Source organism: Anomaloglossus baeobatrachus, chromosome 2, assembly GCF_048569485.1.
Source record: "Anomaloglossus baeobatrachus isolate aAnoBae1 chromosome 2, aAnoBae1.hap1, whole genome shotgun sequence".
Lineage (NCBI taxonomy): Eukaryota > Metazoa > Chordata > Amphibia > Anura > Aromobatidae > Anomaloglossus > Anomaloglossus baeobatrachus.
This window is the reverse complement of record NC_134354.1, coordinates 677,050,177-677,074,055: the sequence shown is the minus strand read 5'-3', so window position 1 is coordinate 677,074,055 and position 23,879 is coordinate 677,050,177. Positions and strand designations below refer to the sequence as shown.

Sequence of the window (23,879 nt, the reverse complement as noted above, 5' to 3'; positions counted from 1 at the left end):
CATGGCCTTGGCCCGAATATGGGATGAGTATAATTTGGAGATCAGACCTCCAGGACCCTACGATCTGATGATTCCGATTATTGGGAATGAAGAGAATCTAACCCCACGACCAGGGAATTGAGCCCGGAAAGCATGTCTGACCTGGAGGTACTTGAACCCATGAGAATCCGGCAAATCATACTCAGCCTGCAGTTGCGCAAAGGGGCGGAGCCCGTTATCACGGACTATTGAGCCCAGGGAGACTATTCCACGACTCCTCCACTCCCCAAAGCCCGGCAATCCACAGAAATGTGTGAGGTCCAAATTACCCCATAAAGGGGTCTCGATGGGCACGTCTTGGAACCCAAAAGGTGGATTTAGCTTGGCCCCCAGTTTATGAATTGGAAGAATTCGGCCCTCAGGGGCTCGCTTATAATCTGATAATAGAGGCCATAGGAGATCCACACCAGTGTGACCCGCTAAGAATCCCTCTGGGGAGCTACTCGCGCCAGGCAACGTCCAATGACCCAAATATTTCAACTGTCCAGCTAAATAATATAAATATAGATCAGGAAGGGCCATACCTCCTAGATCTTTAGGCCTTTGTAGTTTGGCCAATTGGATTTTGGATCTAGAAGAGCCCCAGACAAAGGTGATCATTAAGGAGTCCATGGAGCAAAAAAAGGACCGGGGGATTTGTACAAAAATATGTTGGGTAATATAAAGACACTTCGGTTGTACTATCATTTTGAGAAGATTAATCCTTCCCGCCACGGAGAGGGGAAGCTGACTCCACATGTTAAATTTTTCTCCGAAATGTGTTAGGAGAGCAGCAACATTACTAGCAATCATCTCCGCTGGACTCTTCGTTAGGATGATCCCCAGGTACTTAAATTGGTTGACTACCGGTTTTCTACATATGTATTTGCCTACCGAATCGTCTCTATTTTGGGATAAGAATAGGAGATATGATTTTGACCAATTTATCACCAGGCCCGAGAACTCCCCGAACTGATCAATGAGCTCTCTAATCTTAAGAATTCATGTCATTTTCTGGATTTATACAATATGTACTCTAACCCAAAATGCTACCAGTAAAAGTTTCAATTCAACCCACAAAAACAAGTCCCCCTCGGGGGCTTAACAGAAATATACAAGGTGTCCAAGTTACTGGTAACACAAAGACTCTTTAACAGGAATGTGTCACCAGGTTTTTGCTACCTTAACTGAGAGGAGCATAACGTAGCGAGAGATACCCTGATTCCAGCGATGTGTCACTTACTGAGCAGTTTGCTGTCATTTTGATACACAATCTGTTCTCTGCTGCAGATCTAGCAGTTATACAGAGCTCATTAATATGCTGGACTACCTGCAGCACGACAAGTAGTCCTCTAATGATAATCTACTGTTGATTAAACAGCAAATGTATAAAAACTACACTAAGCAGCCCAATGATACATCGGAATCGGGATCTCTGCCCCTACATTATGCTGATCTTAGATTAGATGTTTAAAAGCTGGTGACAAATTCCTTTTAAAAATGACATGACTCATCAAAAGAAAGCTAGTGAAATCTGTGCTCCTAAATTAAATTGTTCCCTCCCTACAAAGCACCACAAAGTACCTAAACCACACTTAGAATTTAAATGTTTGACATTAACATAGTGAGGAGAGCTCACTTTACGGAAAAGCTCCCAGAAACACAAGAGGTCACTTGAGGAGGGGGGGGGTGCTAATGTGTAGGCACATCAGTGGCTCAAAAGTCAAATAGCGCTCTTTCCCTCTCGAGCCCTGACGTGTGCCTAAACAGTACTGTACAGCCTTATATGGGGTATTTATGTAAAGATGGCATCTGCTCACTATTGGCCCCGATGGTGTTTTTAAAGTAGAACGAACAGTAGAATGTAATAGCTTCAGCACTCGAAAAGATTGAAAAATTATATAGTCCACTTAAATATAAATCTGGTGAATACACAGAGAAGGAAAACAAAAGTTTCAGCTTGACTCAGCCTTTATTAAGGTTTATCTATATACAGAAAGTAAACAAAAGAAAAGAAGAAAATGATTATACACATTCAATAATGTGTGAAAAAAAAACCACATGTAACATCAAAACTAGAATCGAGAGCAAGGTGTGTCCACTATGAATACAAAACACATGCATTATCAACTATGTACATAAGAACAAGTGAGTCAATATGCAGATGAAGCTGCAATAGAACGGCGACATCTCAGCAAAAGTACATGACGTATGGTGAAAATATTCCAAATATAATGTGAGAGTTCTCATGTCACAGGTATCCAATGACTAAACAAATTGAAAAACTTTGCTTGGTATCTCATAAATGTATTAGAGTTTTTAGAGAATTCTCATACACCTTGCTCTCGATTATAGTTTATATGTGTTTTTTCACACATTACTGAATGTGTATAATCATTTGTTTGTCTTCTTTTAAGATAAAGCTTGATAAAAGCTGAGTCAAGTCGAAACTTTGGTTTTGTCTCTATGTAATCACCAGATAAAATAATAATAATATTCATTTATATAGCGCTAATAATTCCACAGCGCTTTACATACAATGGCAACACTGTCCCCATTGGGGCTCACAATCTAAAGGTCCAGTCACACTAAGCAACTTACCAGCGATCCCAACAACGATAGGGATCGCTGGTAAGTTGCTAGGAGGTTGCTGGTGAGCTGTCACACTGCGACGCTCCAGCGATCCCACCAGCAACCTGACCTGGCAGGGATCGCTGGAGCGTGGCTACACGAGTTGCTGGTGAGCTCACCAGCAACCAGTGACCAGCCCCCAGTCTCCTAGTTACAGCACACATCAGGTTAATTAACCCGATGTGTGCTGCAGCTAAATGTGCACAGAGCAGGGAGCAGCGCACACTGAGCGCTGGCTCCTTGCTCTCCTACTTACAGCACACATCAGGTTAATTGCCTGATGTGTGCTGCAGCTAAATGTGCACAGAGCAGGGAGCAGCGCACACTGCTTAGTGCTGGCTCCTTGCTCTCCTAGTTACAGCACACATCGGGTTAATTGCCTGATGTGTGCTGCAGCTACATGTGCACAGAGCAGGAGCCGGCAGCACAGGCAGTGAGAGCGGAGGAGGCTGGTATCAAAGGTAAATATCGGGTAACCAAGGACAGGGCTTCTTGGTTACCCGATGTTTACATTAGTTACCAGCCTCAGCAGAAGCCGGCTCCTGCTGCCTGCACATTTAGTTGTTGCTGTCTCGCTGTCACACACAGCGATCTGTGCTTCACAGCAGGACAGCAACAACTAAAAAATGGCCCAGGACATTCAGCAACAACCAACGACCTCACAGCAGGGGCCAGGTTGTTGCTGGATGTCACACACAGCAACATCGCTAGCAACGTCACAAAAGTTGTTCGTTACCAGCGATGTTGCTAGCGATGTTGCTTAGTGTGACGGGGCCTTAAGTTCCCTATCAGAGCGGTTTTTTTTTTGGAGTGTGGGAGGAAACCAGAGTACCCAGAAGAAACCCATGCAAATACGGGAAGAACATACAAACTCCTTGCAGATGTTGTCCTTGGTAGGATTTGAACCCAGGACCCCAGCGCTGCAGGACTGTAGTGATAACCACTGAGCCACATATATATATATTATATAGACCTTGTTACCATGAGGTTCAGGTTGTCTTAGTGCTTATATATTGTATATGTATATATGTATATTATTATACAGACACACCTTTTCATTCAAAGAGTTTTCTTTATTTTCAGGACTCTGAAAATTGTAGATTCACATTGAAGGCATCAAAACTATGAATTAACACATGTGGAATGAAATACTTAAAAAAGTGTGAAACAACTGAAAATATGTCTTATATTCTAGGTTCTTTAAAGTAGCCACCTTTTGCTTTCATTACTACTTTGCACACTCTTGGCATTCTCTTGATGAGCTTTAAGAGGTAGTCACCAGAAATGGTTTTCCAATAGTCTTGAAGGAGTTCCCAGAGATGCTTAGCACTTGTTGGCCCTTTTGCCTTCATCTGCAGTCCAGCTCACCCCAAACCATCTCGATTGGGTTCAGGTCTGGTGACTGTGGAGACTAGGTCATCTGGCGTAGCACCCCATCAAAGATCTCAAATTTGGACTCAAGAGACCAAAGCACAGATTTCCACTGGTTTAATGTCCATTCCATGTGTTCTTTAGCCCAAACAAGTCTCTTCTACTTTTTGTCTGTCCTTAGCAGTGGTTTCCTAGCAGCTATTTCACTATGAAAGTCTCCTCTTAACAGGTGTTCTAGAGATGAGGTGTGTCCAAACTTTTGGTCTGTACTGTGTGTGTGTGTGTGTGTGTGTGTGTGTGTGTGTGTATATATATATAATATATATATATATATATATATATATCTATATATATAATTGCCTTATTCTGTCTGTCTATCTGTCTATCTATCTGTCTGTCTGTCTTGCTCCGAAATTGTGTCCTTACGGTGACACAAAGCTGATTGGCCGCTGGGCTCGCCATGGCCCCGCCCCCCCCACACGGATTGGCCTCTCGCCCCGGCTCTCTGCAGGCCCCGCCCCCCTCACGCAATGCACGCTCGCTCTGGCCCAACTGACACGGAGCCGCGACTCCCAGGTGAGTACACACACACATCAAATCACACTCACTCTCACACTCACTCTCACACACACCTCACACATCACAACATGCTGGGATATCGCTTGCTTCTACACCGGCTGCGTCAGGATCCCGGCAGCGCCAGACATAACCTTGCGATGCTGGGATCTTGACGGAGGCCGTGAAAGCTGGTAACCATTATACACATCGGGTAACTAAGGTCCCTTAGTTACCCGATGTGTATCATAGTTACCAGTGTACACCGGCTCACACTCACTCTCACACACACCTCACACACACATCACATCACATCCACACATCAAGGTCCTGCAGCTGCGGAAAATACAGACACATAACAGCACACACATAACAGCACACACATAACAGCACACACATAACAGCACACACATACACACACACAAATCAGATCACACTCACTCTCACACACACATCACATCGCATCCACATACTCACAACATCCTGGGATATCGCTTGCTTCTCGGCGGCGGTACTGTGCTGTTAGCTTCCAGGACCTGCGGGAGGATCACATGGCCAGAAGCATGTGATACCTCCGGATGTTGTGAGTATAAGCGCGTATGTGCGATATCGTCAGTGTCTGTGTGTGTGAGTGGATGCGATCGGGTGTGTGTGAGTGGATGCGATCGGGTGTGTGTGAGTGGATGCGATCGGGTGTGTGTGAGTGGATGCGATCGGGTGTGTGTGAGTGGATGCGATCGGGTGTGTGTGAGTGGATGCGATCGGGTGTGTGTGAGTGGATGCGATCGGGTGTGTGAGTGTCGGCAGAGGAGCACGGCGTGCTGGAGGAGGCTGGGAGCAGAGAGGCTGATCATGGGGAAGGCTGGGAGGAGAGAGGCTGATGCTGGGGGAGGCTGGGAGGGGGAGGCTGGGACGAGGGAGGCTGATGCTGGTGGAGGCTGATGCTTGGGGAGGCTGATGCTGGGGGAGGCTGGAAGGAGAGAGGCTAATGCTGGTGGAGGCTAATGCTGGTGGAGGCTGATGCTTGGGGAGGCCGATGCTGGGGGAGACTGGGAGGGGAAGGCTAATGCTGAGGGAGGCTGGGAGGAAGGAGGCTGGGAGGAGAGAGGCTGATCCTGGGGAAGGCTGGGAACGGGAGGCTGATGCTGAGGGAGGCTGGAAGGAGAGAGGCTGATGCTGGGGGAGGCTGGAAGGAGAGAGGCTGATGCTGGTGGAGGCTGGGAAGGGGAGGCTGATGCTGGGGGAGGCTGGAAGGAGAGAGGCTGATGCTGGTGGAGGCTGATGCATGGGGAGGCTGATGCTGGGGGAGACTGGGAGCGGAAGGCTGATGCTGAGGGAGGCTGGGAGGGGGAGGCTGGGAGGAAGGAGGCTGGGAGGAGAGAGGCTGATCCTGGGGAAGGCTGGGAAGGGGAGGCTGATGCTGAGGGAAGCTGGAAGGAGAGAGGCTGATGCTGGGGGAGGCTGGAAGGAGAGAGGCTGAGGCTGGGAGGAGAGAGGCTGATGCTGGGGAAGGCTGATGCTGAGGGAGGCTGGGAGGGGAAAGCTGATGCTGGGGAAGGCTGGGAGGACGGAGGCTGGGAGGAGAGAGGCTGATCCTGGGGAAGGCTGGGAGAGGGAGGCTGATGCTGGAGGAGGCTGGAAGGAGAGAGGCTGATGCTGGCGGAGGCTGATGCTGGGGGAGGCTGGAAGGAGAGAGGCTGATGCTGGTGGAGGCTGATGCTTGGGGAGGCTGGGAGAGGGAGGCTGATGCTGAGGGAGGCTGGGAGGAGGGAGGCTGGGAGAGGTAGGCTGAGAGAAGAGAGGCTGATGCACACACACACACACACGCGCGCGCGCACTGCACAACACACCACACACACACACACACACACACTGGGAACCACAAACAACTGCCCTACACAGACACCCACACACACAGACAACGCTGCACACACACAACACCCAACACACAAACACCGCGGCACACACAAATATACGCACATACCGCACAACACACACATTGCACAAAACATACCTCCCCCCAAAACACACCACACACACACAAACCGCGCAACACACACACACAACGCTACAGACACACAGCGCTCCACAAACAACGCAACACACGCAACACACATACAACACCGCTCTCACCCCCCGCCACACCCAGACAACACCCAGAACATGTACAGCGCCTACACAAACACTTGGTAACTAGACACAACAACATCTCTATATATAACAAAAATCATACATGAACTACACAATACGTAAATTCTAGAATACCCGATGCGTAGAATCGGGCCACCTTCTAGTATATATATATATATATATATATATGTATATATATATATATATATATATATATATATATATATATATATATATATATATATATACAGTCAGGGCCAGAAATATTTGGACAGTGACACAAGTTTTGTTATTTTAGCTGTTTACAAAAACATGTTCAGAAATACAATTATACATATAATATGGGCTGAAAGTGCACACTCCCAGCTGCAATATGAGAGTTTTCACATCCAAATCGGAGAAAGGGTTTAGGAATCATAGCTCTGTAATGCATAGCCTCCTCTTTTTAAAGGGACCAAAAGTAATTGGACAAGGGACTCTAAGGGCTGCAATTAACTCTGAAGGCGTCTCCCTCGTTAACCTGTAATCAATGAAGTAGTTAAAAGGTCTGGGGTTGATTACAGGTGTGTGGTTTTGCATTTGGAAGCTGTTGCTGTGACCAGACAACATGCGGTCTAAGGAACTCTCAATTGAGGTGAAGCAGAACATCCTGAGGCTGAAAAAAAAGAAAAAATCCATCAGAGAGATAGCAGACATGCTTGGAGTAGCAAAATCAACAGTCGGGTACATTCTGAGAAAAAAGGAATTGACTGGTGAGCTTGGGAACTCAAAAAGGCCTGGGCGTCCACGGATGACAACAGTGGTGGATGATCGCCGCATACTTTCTTTGGTGAAGAAGAACCCGTTCACAACATCAACTGAAGTCCAGAACACTCTCAGTGAAGTAGGTGTATCTGTCTCTAAGTCAACAGTAAAGAGAAGACTCCATGAAAGTAAATACAAAGGGTTCACATCTAGATGCAAACCATTCATCAATTCCAAAAATAGACAGGCCAGAGTTAAATTTGCTGAAAAACACCTCATGAAGCCAGCTCAGTTCTGGAAAAGTATTCTATGGACAGATGAGACAAAGATCAACCTGTACCAGAATGATGGGAAGAAAAAAGTTTGGAGAAGAAAGGGAACGGCACATGATCCAAGGCACATCACATCCTCTGTAAAACATGGTGGAGGCAACGTGATGGCATGGGCATGCATGGCTTTCAATGGCACTGGGTCACTTGTGTTTATTGATGACATAACAGCAGATAAGAGTAGCCGGATGAATTCTGAAGTGTACAGGGATATACTTTCAGCCCAGATTCAGTCAAATGCCGCAAAGTTGATCGGACAGCGCTTCATAGTACAATGGACAATGACCCCAAGCATACAGCCAAAGCTACCCAGGAGTTCATGAGTGCAAAAAAGTGGAACATTCTGCAATGGCCAAGTCAATCACCAGATCTTAACCCAATTGAGCATGCATTTCACTTGCTCAAATCCAGACTTAAGACGGAAAGACCCACAAACAAGCAAGACCCGAAGGCTGCGGCTGTAAAGGCCTGGCAAAGCATTAAGAAGGAGGAAACCCAGCGTTTGGTGATGTCCATGAGTTCCAGACTTAAGGCAGTGATTGCCTCCAAAGGATTCGCAACAAAATATTGAAAATAAAAATATTTTGTTTGGGTTTGGTTTATTTGTCCAATTACTTTTGACCTCCTAAAATGTGGAGTGTTTGTAAAGAAATGTGTACAATTCCTACAATTTCTATCAGATATTTTTGTTCAAACCTTCAAATTAAACGTTACAATCGGCACTTGAATTCTGTTGTAGAGGTTTCATTTCAAATCCAATGTGGTGGCATGCAGAACCCAACTCGCGAAAATTGTGTCACTGTCCAAATATTTCTGGACCTAACTGATATATATATATATATATATATATATATATATACAGTACAGACCAAACGTTTGGACACACCTCATCTCTAGAACAACTATTAAGAGGAGACTTTGTGCAGCAGGCCTTCATTGTCTAATGAGATCTTTGGATCCAACCACCGTGTCTTTGTAGAAAAGGTGAACGGATGGACTCTACATGCCTGGTTCCCACCGTGAAGCATGGAGGAGGAGGTGTGACGGTGTGGGGGTGCTTTGCTGGTGACAATGTTGGGGATTTATTCAGAATTGAAGGCATACAGAACCAGCATGGCTACCACCGTAGCATCTTGCAGCGGCATGCTATTCCATCCGGTTTGCATTTAGTTGGACCATCATTTATTTTTCAACAGGACAATGACCCCAAACACACCTCCAGGCTGTTAAGGGCTATTTGACTAAGAAGGAGAGGGAGAGTGAGAGTGTGTCTCCACAGTCACCAGACCTGAACCCAATCGAGATAGTTTGGGGTGAGCTGGACCGCAGAGTGAAGGCAAAAGGGCCAACAAGTGCTAAGCATCTCTGGGAACTCCTTCAAGACTGTTGGAAAACCATTTCCGGTGACTACCTCTTGAAGCTCATCAAGAGAATGCCAAGAGTGTGCAAAACAGTAATCAAAGCAAAAGGTGGCTACTTTGAAGAACCTAGAATATAAGACATATTTTCAGTTGTTTCACACTTTAAGTATTTAATTCCACATGTTTTAATTCAAAGTTTTGATGCCTTCAATGTGAATCTACAATTTCAATATGTCACTCCTTCCCTTCTGAACTTTGCACTGTTCCTGAAAAATAGTTTACAACCACAGCTTGGAAATGGTTCACTTTCTCCTAATAGTCCCTTTGAAAATTTAAAAACATGGGGCTAAAACAACATTTTAGTGGAAAAAAAAAATAATTTTTAATTACCGCAGCCCAATGTTACACAATTCAGTGAAATATTTATGGGTATAAAATGCTCACAACACCACTAAAAAATTCTTCGAGAGGTGTAGTTTCCAAAATGGGGTCACATGTGGGTGGTTTCTGCTGTTTTGGCACTATAGCTGCTGTTCAAATGTGATATGGTGCCTGCAGTAATCATTCCTGCCAATTCTGTACTCGAATAGTGCTCCTTCCCTCCAAGATCAGTCATGCACCCAAACAGTAGTTTTCCACCATATATGGTATATCAATGTACTCAGGAGAACATGCACAACAAAATGTATGGTCTATTTTAACAGTTACCCTTGTGAATATGAACAATTTGGGGCTAAAGCAACAATTTTTATGGGAAAAATGTGATTATTTTCACGGCTCAATGCTATAAAATTCTATGATGCAACTGTGGGTTCAAGGTGCTCACCATAGCTCTAGATAAATTCCTTGAGGGGTGTTGTTTCCAAAATGGGGCCAACTGTGGGGTCTTTTTCTGTTTAGGCTCATCAGGGGCTCTACAAACGTGACATGGTGTCCACGATCTATTTCAGCCAATTTTGGTCTTCAAAAGTAAAATGATGCTCCTTCCCTTCAAAGTCCTTCTGTGCACCTAGTCAGTAGCTTTCCACTACATATGGGCCATTGGCATACTCAGGAGAAATTGCACATCAAATTGTAGTCTCAGTGGAAAACTTTTCTCCCTTAAGAGACAATTTGAATATTTCCCAGAGGAGCATTGCAGCTATAAGACTCCTCACCACTAACAGCCAGATTGGTTGGTTAGTCTCCCAAGGAAAAACGTTTTCCCCTGAGATCCCAGTAGAACTTCTTATTCAGCCAGATCAGTCCTCATACTTTGCACCGACGAGGGACTATCATCCTGAAACACCGTGTCTGCAAATTGAGGTTCTGATCTGGCATAAATTCTAATTCATATGAAAAGGCTCGTTAAAGGGTCACTATTGACGTTTAGGATTGCTACTTCCAATAGGTGGCTCTAGAGTTTGTCTCCTTCCTCCCTGAAGAGACAATTTGAACATCAAATTGTATAATCCATTTTCTCCTGTTACCCTCATAAAACTGAACAATTTAGGGCTAAAGTAAAATTTTTGTAGAAAAATAATTTTTTTTTATTTTCATTGCTCAGCTTAAAAAAATGTTGTGATACACCTATGGGTGCAGTTTTTAAAATGGTGTCACTATTGAGTATTTTCTGACTGTCACATAGGCCACGCAAAGTCACTTAAATGTGATGTGGTCCTTAAAAAAAATGGTGGTGTAGATTTTGAATGAGAACGTGATGATAAACATTTAACCATTCTAACTTCCCCCATCAAAAAAAAAAAAATAAATCTGTTTAAAAACTGATGGTGATGTAAAGTAGACTGTGGGAAATGTTATTTTGTGTGATATAAAAAGTTTCTTAAAAGTTTGAAAATTGTGACATTTTCCAAATTTTGCCCAAAATTCCGATATTTTCAGAATTATACGCAAAAAAAATTGACCTAAATTTACAACTATCATTAAGTACAATGTGTCATGAGAAAATAATTTCAAAATCATTGGGATCCATTGAAGCGATCCAGAGTTATATCTTAATAAAATGACAGTGGTCAGAATTGTAATATTTGGCCTGCGTAGGAAGAGGAAAACAGGTTGGGGGAGGGGGTGAAGGGGTTAATAAACAAAGCAAAATCTTACCGGAATCCAGGAATCATCTTTGCAAATCCAATAACTTTCTGTATACTATAACTGACTAAATCTGCAAGGTGAGGGAGCATTGAGAGCTCAGGGGAGCCATCAGGTGAGCTGCCACCGGTAAGGTCAGCGAATAGTGAACTGGGGAAAAAGCTGCTTTCAGAAGGATCTGCAAAGTCATAGAAAATATTTATTCAGTGTAGAGAAAAAAGACATTCATAGAAACAAAGTAAATATTCAGGTATATCCTCTGTACACAGACCTTTCAGGAACTGATTTTAGGCTAAAGGCTACTTTACACGCTGCGATATCGGTCCTGATACCCGCTGGTACCCGCCCCCATCTGTTGTGCAACACGGGCAAATCGCTGCCCGTGCCGCACAACATCATGCAGACCCGTCACACATACTTACCTGCCCGGCGACGTCGCTGTGACCGGCGAACCACCTCCTTTCTAAGGGGGCGGTCCGTGCGGCGTCACAGCGACGTCACTGAGCGGCCGCCCAATAGAAGCGGAGGGGCGGAGATGAGTGGCCGGAACATCCCGCCCACCTCCGTCCTTCCTCATAGCGGCCGGGAGGCAGGTAAGGAGAGCTTCCTCGTTCCTGTGGCGTCACACATAGCGATGTGTGCTGCCGCAGGAGCGACGAACTACACCGTTACTGCTGCAGTAACGATAATCGAGAATGGACCCCCATGTCACCGATGAGCGATTTTGCACGTTTTTGCAACGATGCAAAATCGCTCATTGGTGTCACACGCAGCAACATCGCTAATGCGGCCGGATGTGCGTCACAAATTCCGTGACCCCAACGACTCCGCATTAGCGATGTCGCAGCGTGTAAAGCCCCCTTTAGAGAAGAACAGAAACCTTAGGGAGACGCACTCTGACGATTGAGCCTTGTATGCACTGAGAGGCTTTACAGCACTACTTCATTGATAACAGAACTCTAGAACTTCAGGTTTAACAGTTCTAATATATCTTTGTACCATGTTACCAGTAGAGATAAAAAAATTGTTTAAAAGAACTGAGAATCCTCAGTGGTTGATACCTTTTAATGGCTAAAGGATGGTAATGATAGCAAGCTTTCAAGACTACTCAGGTCTCTTCATCAGGCTCAGTATAACACAAATTCCGAAGAGTCACATATTCCAGACCCCAATCAGAGGACAATAAAACTTTCATACTGCTTATCTATGAACTGCTACAATATTTGTGGCCACAACAGTTTGTCCTCTTGCCACACTAATCGTTCTGCTTCACATAACTTGCCTTTTTTATTGCTCCATTCTATGTCCTGTTGTGTATAAATATGTGATTGTCACGCTGTTCAAAGACTAGTAAGATGTAGTACAGCGTAATCCCCAGTAGGTGGCAGCAGAGTAGTGAAGGAGAGACAAAGAAACACTGAGACGGAAAGGCAGCTGAAGTAGAGCAGAGTAACTTCAGCAGGCAGTTAACAGGCAAACCACCAGGGGGCAATAGAGTAGTCAAACAGTCAGAGTCTAGCCAGGAAAGTCGAGTCACTGCAAAGGGAGGATCAATATCAAAGTCATAAAACAGAACAGAGTCGGAAGCCGGGAGATCAGGTATGCAAGACGGAAACACAAATAACAGACAGGAGCGGGAAATCAGGGACCGGGACAGGCAGATGAATGGGGGAGGATTCAATTCAGGACACAGGAGCAAGGAGGCAGGACAGATCGGGAACACTCACCAGAGCCAGTATACACACTACAAGGAAGAAATATGACTGGCACTGAGCCATAGGTAGAGAGGCAATACATAGCGTCCTGGGATCCAGAACAAGGCGTAGGGAAGGTAACCCCTGACATGACCAGGCAAAAGCTGGGTGTAACCAGCAGCAGGGAAAAGCCAGCCTGGATCATGACAGTGACTCTTCAGATTTTCTGTTATACTGAGCCTGATAAAGAGACCTGTGTAGTCTCAAAAGCTTACTATTATTACCATCTTTTCAGTTACCTTTTTAATGGCTATCAACCACTGAGGACTCTCAGTTCTTTTAAACAGGTTTAACAGCCACAGATGACCTAACAAAAGTATACCTGGGCAATCACAGACGCCCCTACAGGGTATGCCTACAGCAGATGCATGGCGGTGTCAGCGAACTTGCTCACCAAATGTGTTGTGGTCATTAACTGCTCAGCGGCTGACCAGAGTCTGTGGATTGATTACATGGTCATCACTGAAGCAAATTAATATTTTTATAACTAATATACAGTACAGACCAAAAGTTTGGACACACCTTCTCATTCATAGTTACATAGGTTGAAAAAAGACCTAGGTGCATCTAGTTCAACCTTCCTCCATCAATTCTACATTTTGTCCCCAAGTCACTTATAACCAACAATGTTGTGTGTACTGAGGAAATCATCCAGCCCTTTTTTTAAAAGCTGTTATAGTATCTGCCATTACTACCTCTTGTGGTAGGGCTTTCCACAGTCTGACTGCTCTAACTGTAAAGAACCCTTTCCTATTTAGCTGCTGGAATCACTTTTCTTCCACTCGCAAGTGTATGCCCCCTGGGCCTTAGTATTGTCTTTGACAAAGATTTTTCTTTATTTTCATGACTCTGAAAATTGTAGATTCACATTGAAGGAATCAAAACTATGAATTAACACATGTGGAATGAAATACTTAACAAAAAAGGGTGAAACAACTGAAAATATGCCTTATATTCTAGGTTCTTCAAAGTAGCCACCTTTTGCTTTGATTACTGCTTTGCACACTCTTGGCATTCTCTTGATGAGCTTCAAGAGGTAGTCACCAGAAATGGTCTTCCAACAGTCTTGAAGGAGTTCCCAGAGATGCTTAGCACTTGTTGGCCCTTTTGCCTTCACTCTGCGGTCCAGCTCACCCCAAACCTTCTCGATTCGGTTCAGGTCTGGTGACTTTGTTTAGGTCATCTGGTGTAGCACCTCATCACTCTCCTTCTTAGTCAAAAAGCCCTTACACAGCCTGGAGGTGTGTTTGGGGTCATTATCTTGTTGAAAAACAAATGATGGTCCAACTAAACGCAAACCGGATAGAATAGCATGCCGCTGCAAGATGCTGTGGTAGCCATGCTGGTTCAGTATGCCTTCAATTTTGAATAAATCCCCAACAGTGTCACCAGCAAAGCACCCCCACACCATCACACCTTCTCCTCCATGCTTCACGGTGGAAACCAGGCATGTAGAGTCCATCCGTTCACCTTCTGAGTCGCACAAAGACATGGTGGTTGGAAATTTGTACTCAGTAGAACAAACCACAGATTTCCACTAGTCTAATGTCCATTCCTTGTGTTCTTAAGCCCAAACAAGTCTCTTCTGCTTGTTGCCTGTCCTTAGCAGTGGTTTCCTAGCAGCTATTTTACCATGAGGGTCTGCTTCACAAAGTCTCCTCTTAACAGTTGTTCTAGAGATGTGTCTGCTGCTAGAACTCTGTGTGGCATTGACCTGTTCTCAAATGTGAGCTGCTGTTAACCTGCGATTTCTGAGGCTGGTGACTCTGATAAACTTATCCTCCGCAGCAGAGGTGACTCTTGGTCTTCCTTTCCTGGGACAGTCCTCATGTCAGCCAGTTTTTTGTAGCGTTTGATGGTTTTTGCCACTGCACTTGGGGACACTTTCAAAGTTTTCCCAATTTTTCGGACTGACTGACTTCTTAAAGTAATGATGGCCACTCGTTTTTAGCTGCTTTTTTCTTGCCATAATACAAATTTTACCAGTCTATTCATGAGGACTATCAGCTGTGTATCCACCAGACTTCTGCATAACACAACTGATGGTCCCAACCCCATTTATAAGGCAAGAAATCCCACTTATTAAACCTGACAGGACACACCTGTGAAGTGAGAACTATTTCCAGTGACTACCTCTTGAAGCTCATCAAGAGAATACCAAGAGTGTGCAAAGCAGTAATCAAAGCAAAAAGTGGCTACTTTGAAGAATCTAGAATATAAGACATATTTTCAGTTGTTTCATACTTTTTTGTTAAGTATTTCATGCCACATGTGTTAATTCATAGTTTTGATGCCTTCAATGTGAATCTACAATTTTCAGAGTCATGAAAATAAAGAAAACTCTTTGAATGAGAAGGTGTGTCCAAACGTTTGGTCTGTACTATATATATTTAACATTATCTGCCAAATAAGGCCATGACAACTTACTGACCAGTACACACTGTTAATGTGCTAACCATACGGCATGGGAAGCCTCTAATTGTCCAATTATTATTATTATTATTATTATTTTACCCCATAACATGAAACTAAGGCTGATAATTATAAGTTTCATTACAAAATCTCCAGTTTTTCTCAAATAATTACACCCCACACAAAAGCGAATATTTAGCATGACCTCCATGATTTTTGAAGACATCACTAGACATATAATGACTTAGGCATTGAATGAACTAGTTGACAACATGTTGCAACATCTATCTTTTTCCATTCTTTAAAGCACACTCCAGCATTTTTTTTTATTTTCAACGCTGGAGTAGTGCTTTTAATGTAAGTGCTCTGCCGCCGATCTCATCCTCCAGCATTTTAAACTTTTATTGGTAATGTTTCCATCAGTCTCAAGCAGTTTGTGACCTGTTGAATCCCTCTACTGTTTCATGGAGTGAGCCAGAGGTCACTCTTCAATGACAGTCTATGATAGCCTTGTTCTAACTCTCATAGACTTGTATTGTATTGTATTGTATCACAAGAATAAACGTCAGAGGGTGAGTATGAAACTGGAGGCTGGAACCTTAGATTAAAGGCTGCTTTACACGGTACGACCGATTGTGCGATTTCACAATCGATCGTACCCGCCCCCGTCCTTTTTGCGTCACGGGCAAATCGCTGCCTGTGTCGCACAAAGTTAGTAACCCCCGTCACACATACTTACCTCTCGTGCGACCTCGCTGTGGGCGGCGAACGTCCACTTCCTGGAGTGGGAGGGACGTTCGGCGTCACAGCGACGTCACACGGCCGACGGCCAATAGAAGCAGAGGGGCGGAGATGAGCGGGACGTAAACATCCCACCCACCTCCTTCCTTCCACATAGAGCCGGCGGCGGCCGCGAGAGGCAGGTGAGCTGCTCATCGTTCCCGTGGTGTCACACGGAGCGGCGTGTGCTACCACGGAAACGATGATCAACTAAATTAAACGATATTATGGAACCTAGCGAGCAGTACCCGACTCACGATTTGTGAGCGATACTGCGTCGCTAGGAGGTGTCACACAGGCCGGCATCGCCAGCGATGCCGGATGTGCGTCACAAAAACCGTGACCCCGACGATCTATCGCACGATAGATTGTCTGGTGTAAAGCAGCCTTTAGTGCCCTACTCCAGTGGTAAAAAAAAAACAAAAACGCTAGAGTGGTACTTTCAGAGTAAACTCTTTTAGAGCCCGGATGCTGAATTGAGAGTGATATTCAACTTGTGTCTACAGAATTCCCCATAGGAGTTCGGTTGGGTTCAGCTCAGAAGACATACTTGGCCACTAAATCACTTTTGACCCTATTCTTCAGGAATGCAACAATGCAACACCATGTTTCATTGTGGAGAAACATGCATTTTTCTTTTTTATCTCCTCACCTTTGCAACACCATACTGTTTTTAAGCCAACTGGCCCAAAAACATTTATCTTGGTCTCATCACTCCAGAGTTTAGAGTCCCTGTAGTTTTCATATTTTTCCAGCATGGGCATGTCAAATTGTAGGAGGGCTTTTTTGTGCATGTGCTTTAGGAGAATGTCATGCGTGCAGTTAGTAGTTATAAGGCAGCTCCAAAATCACTACCACGAACAGGCTAGGGCGCAAGCTACTCCATTTTCCAGAACCAAGGGGTTGCCCTGGCCTTCATCTTTTTACCCCTGTACATGGATCTGTACTTAAACAGAGGCCCCTAGGTAAGGGCCACATAGCTACTATTCAGGAGCACAAGCTGGAAAGAAGGATGGGCAGAAAGACGGGTCAGATCAAGAGGGTCACATCAAGCAATGGGAACATCATGTCAAAATACATGAGCTCATGACCAAGGCACAAACAAGGAAAGAACCTCTATTAACTGGCAGTGGGAGCTGGCTCTCTGGGGCTTAAATAGAGTAGCCCCACCCAGTGCAGACAGCAAGCAGAAACCAAACAACTCTATAGTTTCCTGACTGGACAGAACCACAAGTCCAAGGAATAAAATAAGACTAATGCTATGAAGCATCACCCGCAACAACAGTGTGGTGCTGCTTAGTGGCCGAAGCAGGTTGCTACACAGATGATACAGATAGGCTTCCTTTGTGGGCGTCACCCATGCATTCCATTCCTTTGCAGTGTACGCGATGTTGAGTCAGGGAAACCACTCACCGCAAATTGGTTTTCTATTTCTTTAGCTAACTGCAGTAAACTTGCATGTCGATTTTCTTTAACCCTACTCATCAAAACAGACTCGAGGTTTTGGTGTTAACTTCCTTGGTCAGCGTGGACATCTCTGTGAGATGGCTGAAGTTCTATCTTTGTATCTATTTTTGTATCACTTCTGCTTCAGTATTCCGACTAATAAGAATAGTTTTGCCGCATTTCTTGTAGACTTCAGCTGTCTTACATAAATAAATAATGCTTTTCCTTAGGTCTTGTAACATTTCTTTTCCATGTGGTGCCATTTCTGACAGCATGAAATGGGGAAAGGGATTTATTTGTTAATTAATGCCATTTTAAAGCCAACTTTCTGCTTTAATGAAGAATTTGACTTTTCTGTGGTTCAATTCTTCTTAGACTTTTAGGCTAAAATGTAGCTTTGCTCCTAAGAGTTTCATTGGGGTGTACCCATTTTTGCAAGAAGGTTTTGAATTAATTTGTTAGGAAATTTATTTTTGGGTCTATAAAGTAACAAATCTTGTGTGGAATGAATGGTCCACATTTGTGGGAGTGTTTTGTATTATGATATCTCATAGAAAATGTTGCTTTCCGAAAAGAAGTTTTCTGACAAATCTGTTGGGGTGTACTCCTTTATGTTGAGCACTGTAAATAGTGTCCATATTCTCCCCTGACAACCTATGTTGGGTGAAAGATGTTGTATTTCACATTTATGGGGGATCAATAGTAACATTAGATGGTTGAACCAGTTCAAGACTATGGACTGCATAACAGTGTTACAAGGGCACTGTTTGTGGTAAGGCCCCTTTCACACATCAGTTTTCTGCCATCAGTCACAATCCGTTTTCTCGACGGATCCGTCGCAGATTGTAGCTAAACCGATGCGACGGATCCGTTTTTCTACAGATCCGACTAGCTGGGGGCTAAGTAATTGGAGCATGCTCAGTTAAAAGAAAAATGGAATCAGTCGCTGGATTCCGTCATTTGACAGATGATGACGGATACAGCGCCCATAGGCTTCCATTCTGCAAAACGACGGCGACGGATTCATCGCTGTCTGTTTTTTTTCGACGTACACGAAAAACGTTACTTTGGCTGTCGTCCCCGTCCGACAGACAAACAGTTTTCGACGGATGAAACGTGAGGCATCTGTCGCAATCTGTCGCTAATACAAGTCGGTGAGAAAAAAATGGATCCAGCGGCATCAGTCACCGGATCCGTTTTTTTAAAATTCATTGGATTGTAACTGATGGCAAAAAACTGATGTGTGAAAGTGGCCTAACTTGGCAGTTCTTTATATGGCTTCCATGGACAGGTTGAGCACTAGCCACTCCTTCTACCAGAGAGTTACCTTGGCCTTCAACCTTTAACCCCTGTATAGGGGGATCTGTACTTAGTCAGGAACACCTGGGTTAGGGCCATAAAATATATGGAGAGAAGGTATGCATACCAGTGACTATGTAAGGGGAATATATGAAAAGCAGAAACTGCTGTGTGAATACTGACATGAATATGTTCATGGCAGTAATGCAGATTCCATTTTCACATTTTCACTCTTACATATAGCTATTGGATTTTTCATGTCCGTATTCACACTGCAGTTTCTGCTTTTCATATATTCCCCTTACATAGTCACTGGTGTGCATATCTTCTCTCCATATAGTGTAAATTTTTTAGGTTTTTGCACCCAGTTCAGACTCAGAATTGGTGTTCCAGACGTTATTTCTTAATTGATTTTTAGGGCCATAAAATAGGCTGCTGGAGCAAGCTGGTGGCAAGAAGAGTTGTCACCCAAGGTCGGTAGCCGGAGATCAAATTCAGAGGCCGAATTTTTAGACAGGAGAATCATCATAAAAAGCACCAAGATAAGAAAAACTTAAATACAGGCAAAATTGGAGCAAATAGATTGCATATAACCAGAGTTGGGGCTCTTTTCCATTTGTGTACTGCTTCCGATGCGAGAGCATAGGAAGCGATATGCTAATGACCCTCTGCTGCGGGTGTCAGCCGAGGGTCATTTGACTGTGATGCGATCTTGAGATCGCATCACATTACATCACAGCTACGGATAAGAGGGAGGGAGCACTTTCTCCCCATCTCCTCCGCTGTCTGTCTCTGCGTGCACCGCACTGCAGTCACATAACATGCGAGTGCAGTGCAATTTTACACACGCGTGAGCCGAGACTCGGTGCAAAACGCAGCATGCTGCGATTGCACTGAGAGCCCAATTCGTGTGGAGAAAAAAAAGGACAGAGGACACTGCCTCATTGATTAACACTAGTGCGAGTGTAATCAGATTTTTTATCAGATCGCACTCGCACCAGGAAATCGCGAGTGGAAAAGTGCCCTAGTACTCACTATAACTGGCACTGGAAACTGACAGAGGAATAAAGCAGCATACACAGTGCTGACAGCTGGAAGAAACACTAGCTAGCCAGGCATTAACCCCAAGCTTCTGGGCTGAGCAGAACCATGCCATCATTAGCGAATGCAGAGGGGAATGGCATCGGCAAAGATGTCACATGCACTGCCCCAAGAATCACCTAAATATACTGTAACTCTATCCCTTGTATCTCTCTATGTAATTTTTACATATTTATTGAGTACAAGGCAAGATTGTAGATGATCATTATTTATGTTCATTTTATAGACTTTTTTGCAGTAAATTACTGCATTTATAGATATACTTAATTACGCAAGCAAATACCTTTTATATGTCTTTTACATAATTGCTATACATTGCCACCATGTAATTATTGTAGTGATGGCAGCTAACATAGATTGGGAAATCTACAAGTTGTATCATTACTGTTTTTATGTTACCAACACGATCACAGGTCTGTACCTGATAATAGAAAACACAAAATATCGGGTCACGAAGTTCAGCCATTAACACATTGAAATTAACTTTATGGCTCAATATCATTCTTAGCATATGGCCGAGATTTCCATTGTACTATCGTAGACTGGAAAAATTATTGCTGCTGCATTTACTATATGGGTCAGATGTTTGGTAGACATTCTTAAAAACTGTTAGAACCCTAATACTTGTATAACATGCGTTAAAACAAACCTGCCACAGTGTAAAAACTACAAAAAACAAACTAAATAAAGAAATAACCAAGTAACCATTTAATGATCGATATGTCCTTACAGAGTCGACAATAGTCAACTAATAGAAAGTATAAGACAATCTGGGGACATGACCCACTGACAAAGTACAATGGTAACATCTAGCCGAAACTGTATCCATGTATTTCAATGAATAACAGAGAAACAGTAGAATGCAAAGTATTAAGAAAAGATACCCTAACATTCTTATTTTATGGGGAATGCATGTCAGGAGACAGGCTGTGTCCTCTTTAAGGCTGGATAATAGGTAAAATCTGTACCTGGGGAGGAGTTAAAGGCGTCCGAATCTGTGGAATAGTTCTGGGTTTGTACAGATGAGGATCTTGTAATTCTTCTAAATTCATTTTCTCTGACTGGCGGCTGCATAAAACAAAACAAATCAAAATGTTCAAAAGTATAATGACTCTAAAGAAGAACCAAACAACTAACTTTATGACCATTCTGTTTAGTCCCAGTTTACACTACTGTTTTAGTAAAATAATATTTTCTTTCATTGTTTATAATCCCTCACCTTTCCCCATATCACCCCAACTACCATTATTTTAGATTGTGTCCACTTGTTCTTGTGTTTAGTTTCTTAATACGAATACTTCCTCTTCGGAACCTTTTTTAAACCTTTCCCATATTAAAAGATTTTGATAATTTCCTCTCTTTCTCACTCTATTAACAAATTAGACATATACCGTATTTTTCGGATTATAAGACGCACTTTGCCTCCCAAAAATGTGGGAGGAAAATGAAGGGTGCGTCTTATAAGCCAAATATAGCTTACCAGGGAGTGCTGGAGAGGGGTCACAGGAGGCAGGGGCAATGATGTGGGCTGTGCTGTGCGCTGGGCTGTACTGCGGGCGGTGCGCTGGGGGCTCTGCTGCACTGCGGCCTCTGCTGCGCTGCAGGCAGTGGCCACCCTCCTGAATGTCGATGGTGCGGTCTTCAAATAATGGCACCCGGAGTTAGCGCGTGCGCAGATGCGCTCTTGGCTCAAGATCTCATCTGAGCACACGCCGTCTCCGGCTCATTGATTCCCTGCAACAGACTTAAGGAAAATGGCGCCCGGAGGTGGTGCATGCGCAGATGAGATATAGTTTTGTGATTGAACCAATAGCTCAATCTGCACACGTGCAGACTCCAGGCGCCATTTCTTTGAAGCGTGCACCGCCGACATTCAGGATGGCGGCCCCTGCCTCTATTCTATTTACTAGAATTTGCTAATAAATAAGCAGAGTGAGTCAAGCCTTGTACAGTATTTTTGTTTTTCTAAATAAATAAATTTTCATGCCAATTCTGACTCCTTCAGGACTCTTCTCTGTAAACTCTGTCTGGTCTGTGGTAAGTACAGTCATGGAACTAGGAAATCCCCTCCTTCAATTCATTCTGCATAAATAACAATTGAGGGCTGTGTGTAAACTTCAGCCAACTTTTACGTTTTAAATTTTAGTTTTTTGTAACATAATACGTTGTGGAGACAATGCTGGTTATGCTCTAAGTATGGTGCTTTTTTCTGATGTTCTTCTACCAAAGGTTTCTCTATAGGACTAAAAGAACACTGGGCAAAAAAATGCAAAAAAATAAAGTTCAATATGTAACAAAATAAAAAACTTCACAAAAAAAAACTCTTTAAAAAAATAATTCAGGCATTTTAAACAAGCTTTAAAGTGCACTTAAAGGGCTGAAAAAAAGCTTTATGTGTGAAATGGTGGCCTTACAGCAGAACTCTTGGCAGTCTGGTGATATGGGTCTACATTATGGCAAAAATAAAGATGAAATCTGCCACAACACCAGAGAAGGAATGTTCTATCAAATTCTTTCTTGTTTTCTACATACAAAAATTCTAAACTGTACATTACGAGACCTAAGGCCCATCTATACATTATAATAAAGTTGGCCAAACACACCAGTGGGCTTGCCATAAAATCTAATGTGTACGGGGTTCTACCAACTCTTCATTGACAAGAATTTCCTACACCATTCTTAAATAAAATTCTGTTGAAGATGTGCATGTCCATTAATAAATGTGGCAAATATTTGAGATCTACATTTGCCTGAATCAGAAACTTACATCAGATATGAGTAATTAAGCCTACTGTCAGCCTTAAATTCACAACCCACCGATATCCACTTATCAGAAACATTTATTCGCTGGATTTATGGTCTAAACAGTTTCACATCTAACCCCTCAAAGTTTATATTCATGGCTTATTGGTAAATCCGAAAAATCCATGGCACAATTGTTCTACTCCAAAGCTGTAATACGCTGCCCTTTCAATGAGGTATACATTAAGGGGGATCCTGTCATAAGATTCAGGCTGCCCAAACCACAGGCAACATAGAAGAAGCAATGGCCAGTGGTTACAAACATTGATGTTCTACTCTTTAATACTGTGGCATTTTAGAAAAAAAACTGTTTAAAAATGAGCTGGGAATGTTCTCCTCACCAGTTATGGCTTAAAGAGAACCAACAATCAGGATTTTCATATATAAAGTAAAGCTGGTGTTATACTGGTGCTGGGATGCTGAATGTAAGCAGAGCTTTTGTTCAAAGATTGGATGTTTTATTTCAGAAATATGTACAAGTAAAGTTCCAGCGATACACTGCTATTTAATTGAAAGGTACAACAGGAGCACAAATATGTGGGTCGGGTTTTCCCATCTATTCCCGCCCGTCTGCCTGCCTGGCCTTCCTCCCCTGTCGCCATCATAGACATTAATTCCGGAGCGTGTGCAGTATCATTTGTAAGTATTGCAGAAAGCTCTTCACTAAGATAGCGTCGGAGTCAACGTCTGCGCATAGCACTATCTCTGGCGCCATCTTTGTGATCACTGTCTTCCTGCATTGGACGGTCGTATGTGCTATGCAAGAAAAGGGCATGCGCCCTCACTTCATTTGCTCTTGTTGTGACCACTGGAAGAGTGTTCACAAAGATGGTTGTGACTCCGACGCCATCTTAATGAAGAGTTTTCGCCAATACTTATAAATTATACTGCACACACGCAGGAATTAACGTCTAAGAAGGCGACAGGAAGAGGAAGGCTAGGCAGGCAGACAGGGGTGTGAATAGATACCAAAATCTCGGCCCACATATTCCCGCCCCTGTTGCACCTGTCAATCAAATAATAGTGCATTGCTGGAACTTTACTTGGACATATTTCTA

The 23,879-nt window shown here is 43.6% G+C and overlaps 1 protein-coding gene across 1 annotated transcript in view; it reads right to left on the bottom strand.

Annotated features, from left to right (window-relative positions):
- Positions 1-23,879, bottom strand: part of VDR (vitamin D receptor) — a 235,163-nt gene that overhangs the window by 10,875 nt on the left and 200,409 nt on the right. The window contains exons 6-7 of the mRNA XM_075334510.1: positions 20,988-21,087; positions 11,240-11,405 (exon numbers count right to left, since the gene is read on the bottom strand). Of these exons, the coding sequence (XP_075190625.1) occupies positions 11,240-11,405; positions 20,988-21,087 (266 nt within the window). The remainder of the gene's footprint in view (positions 1-11,239; positions 11,406-20,987; positions 21,088-23,879) is intronic.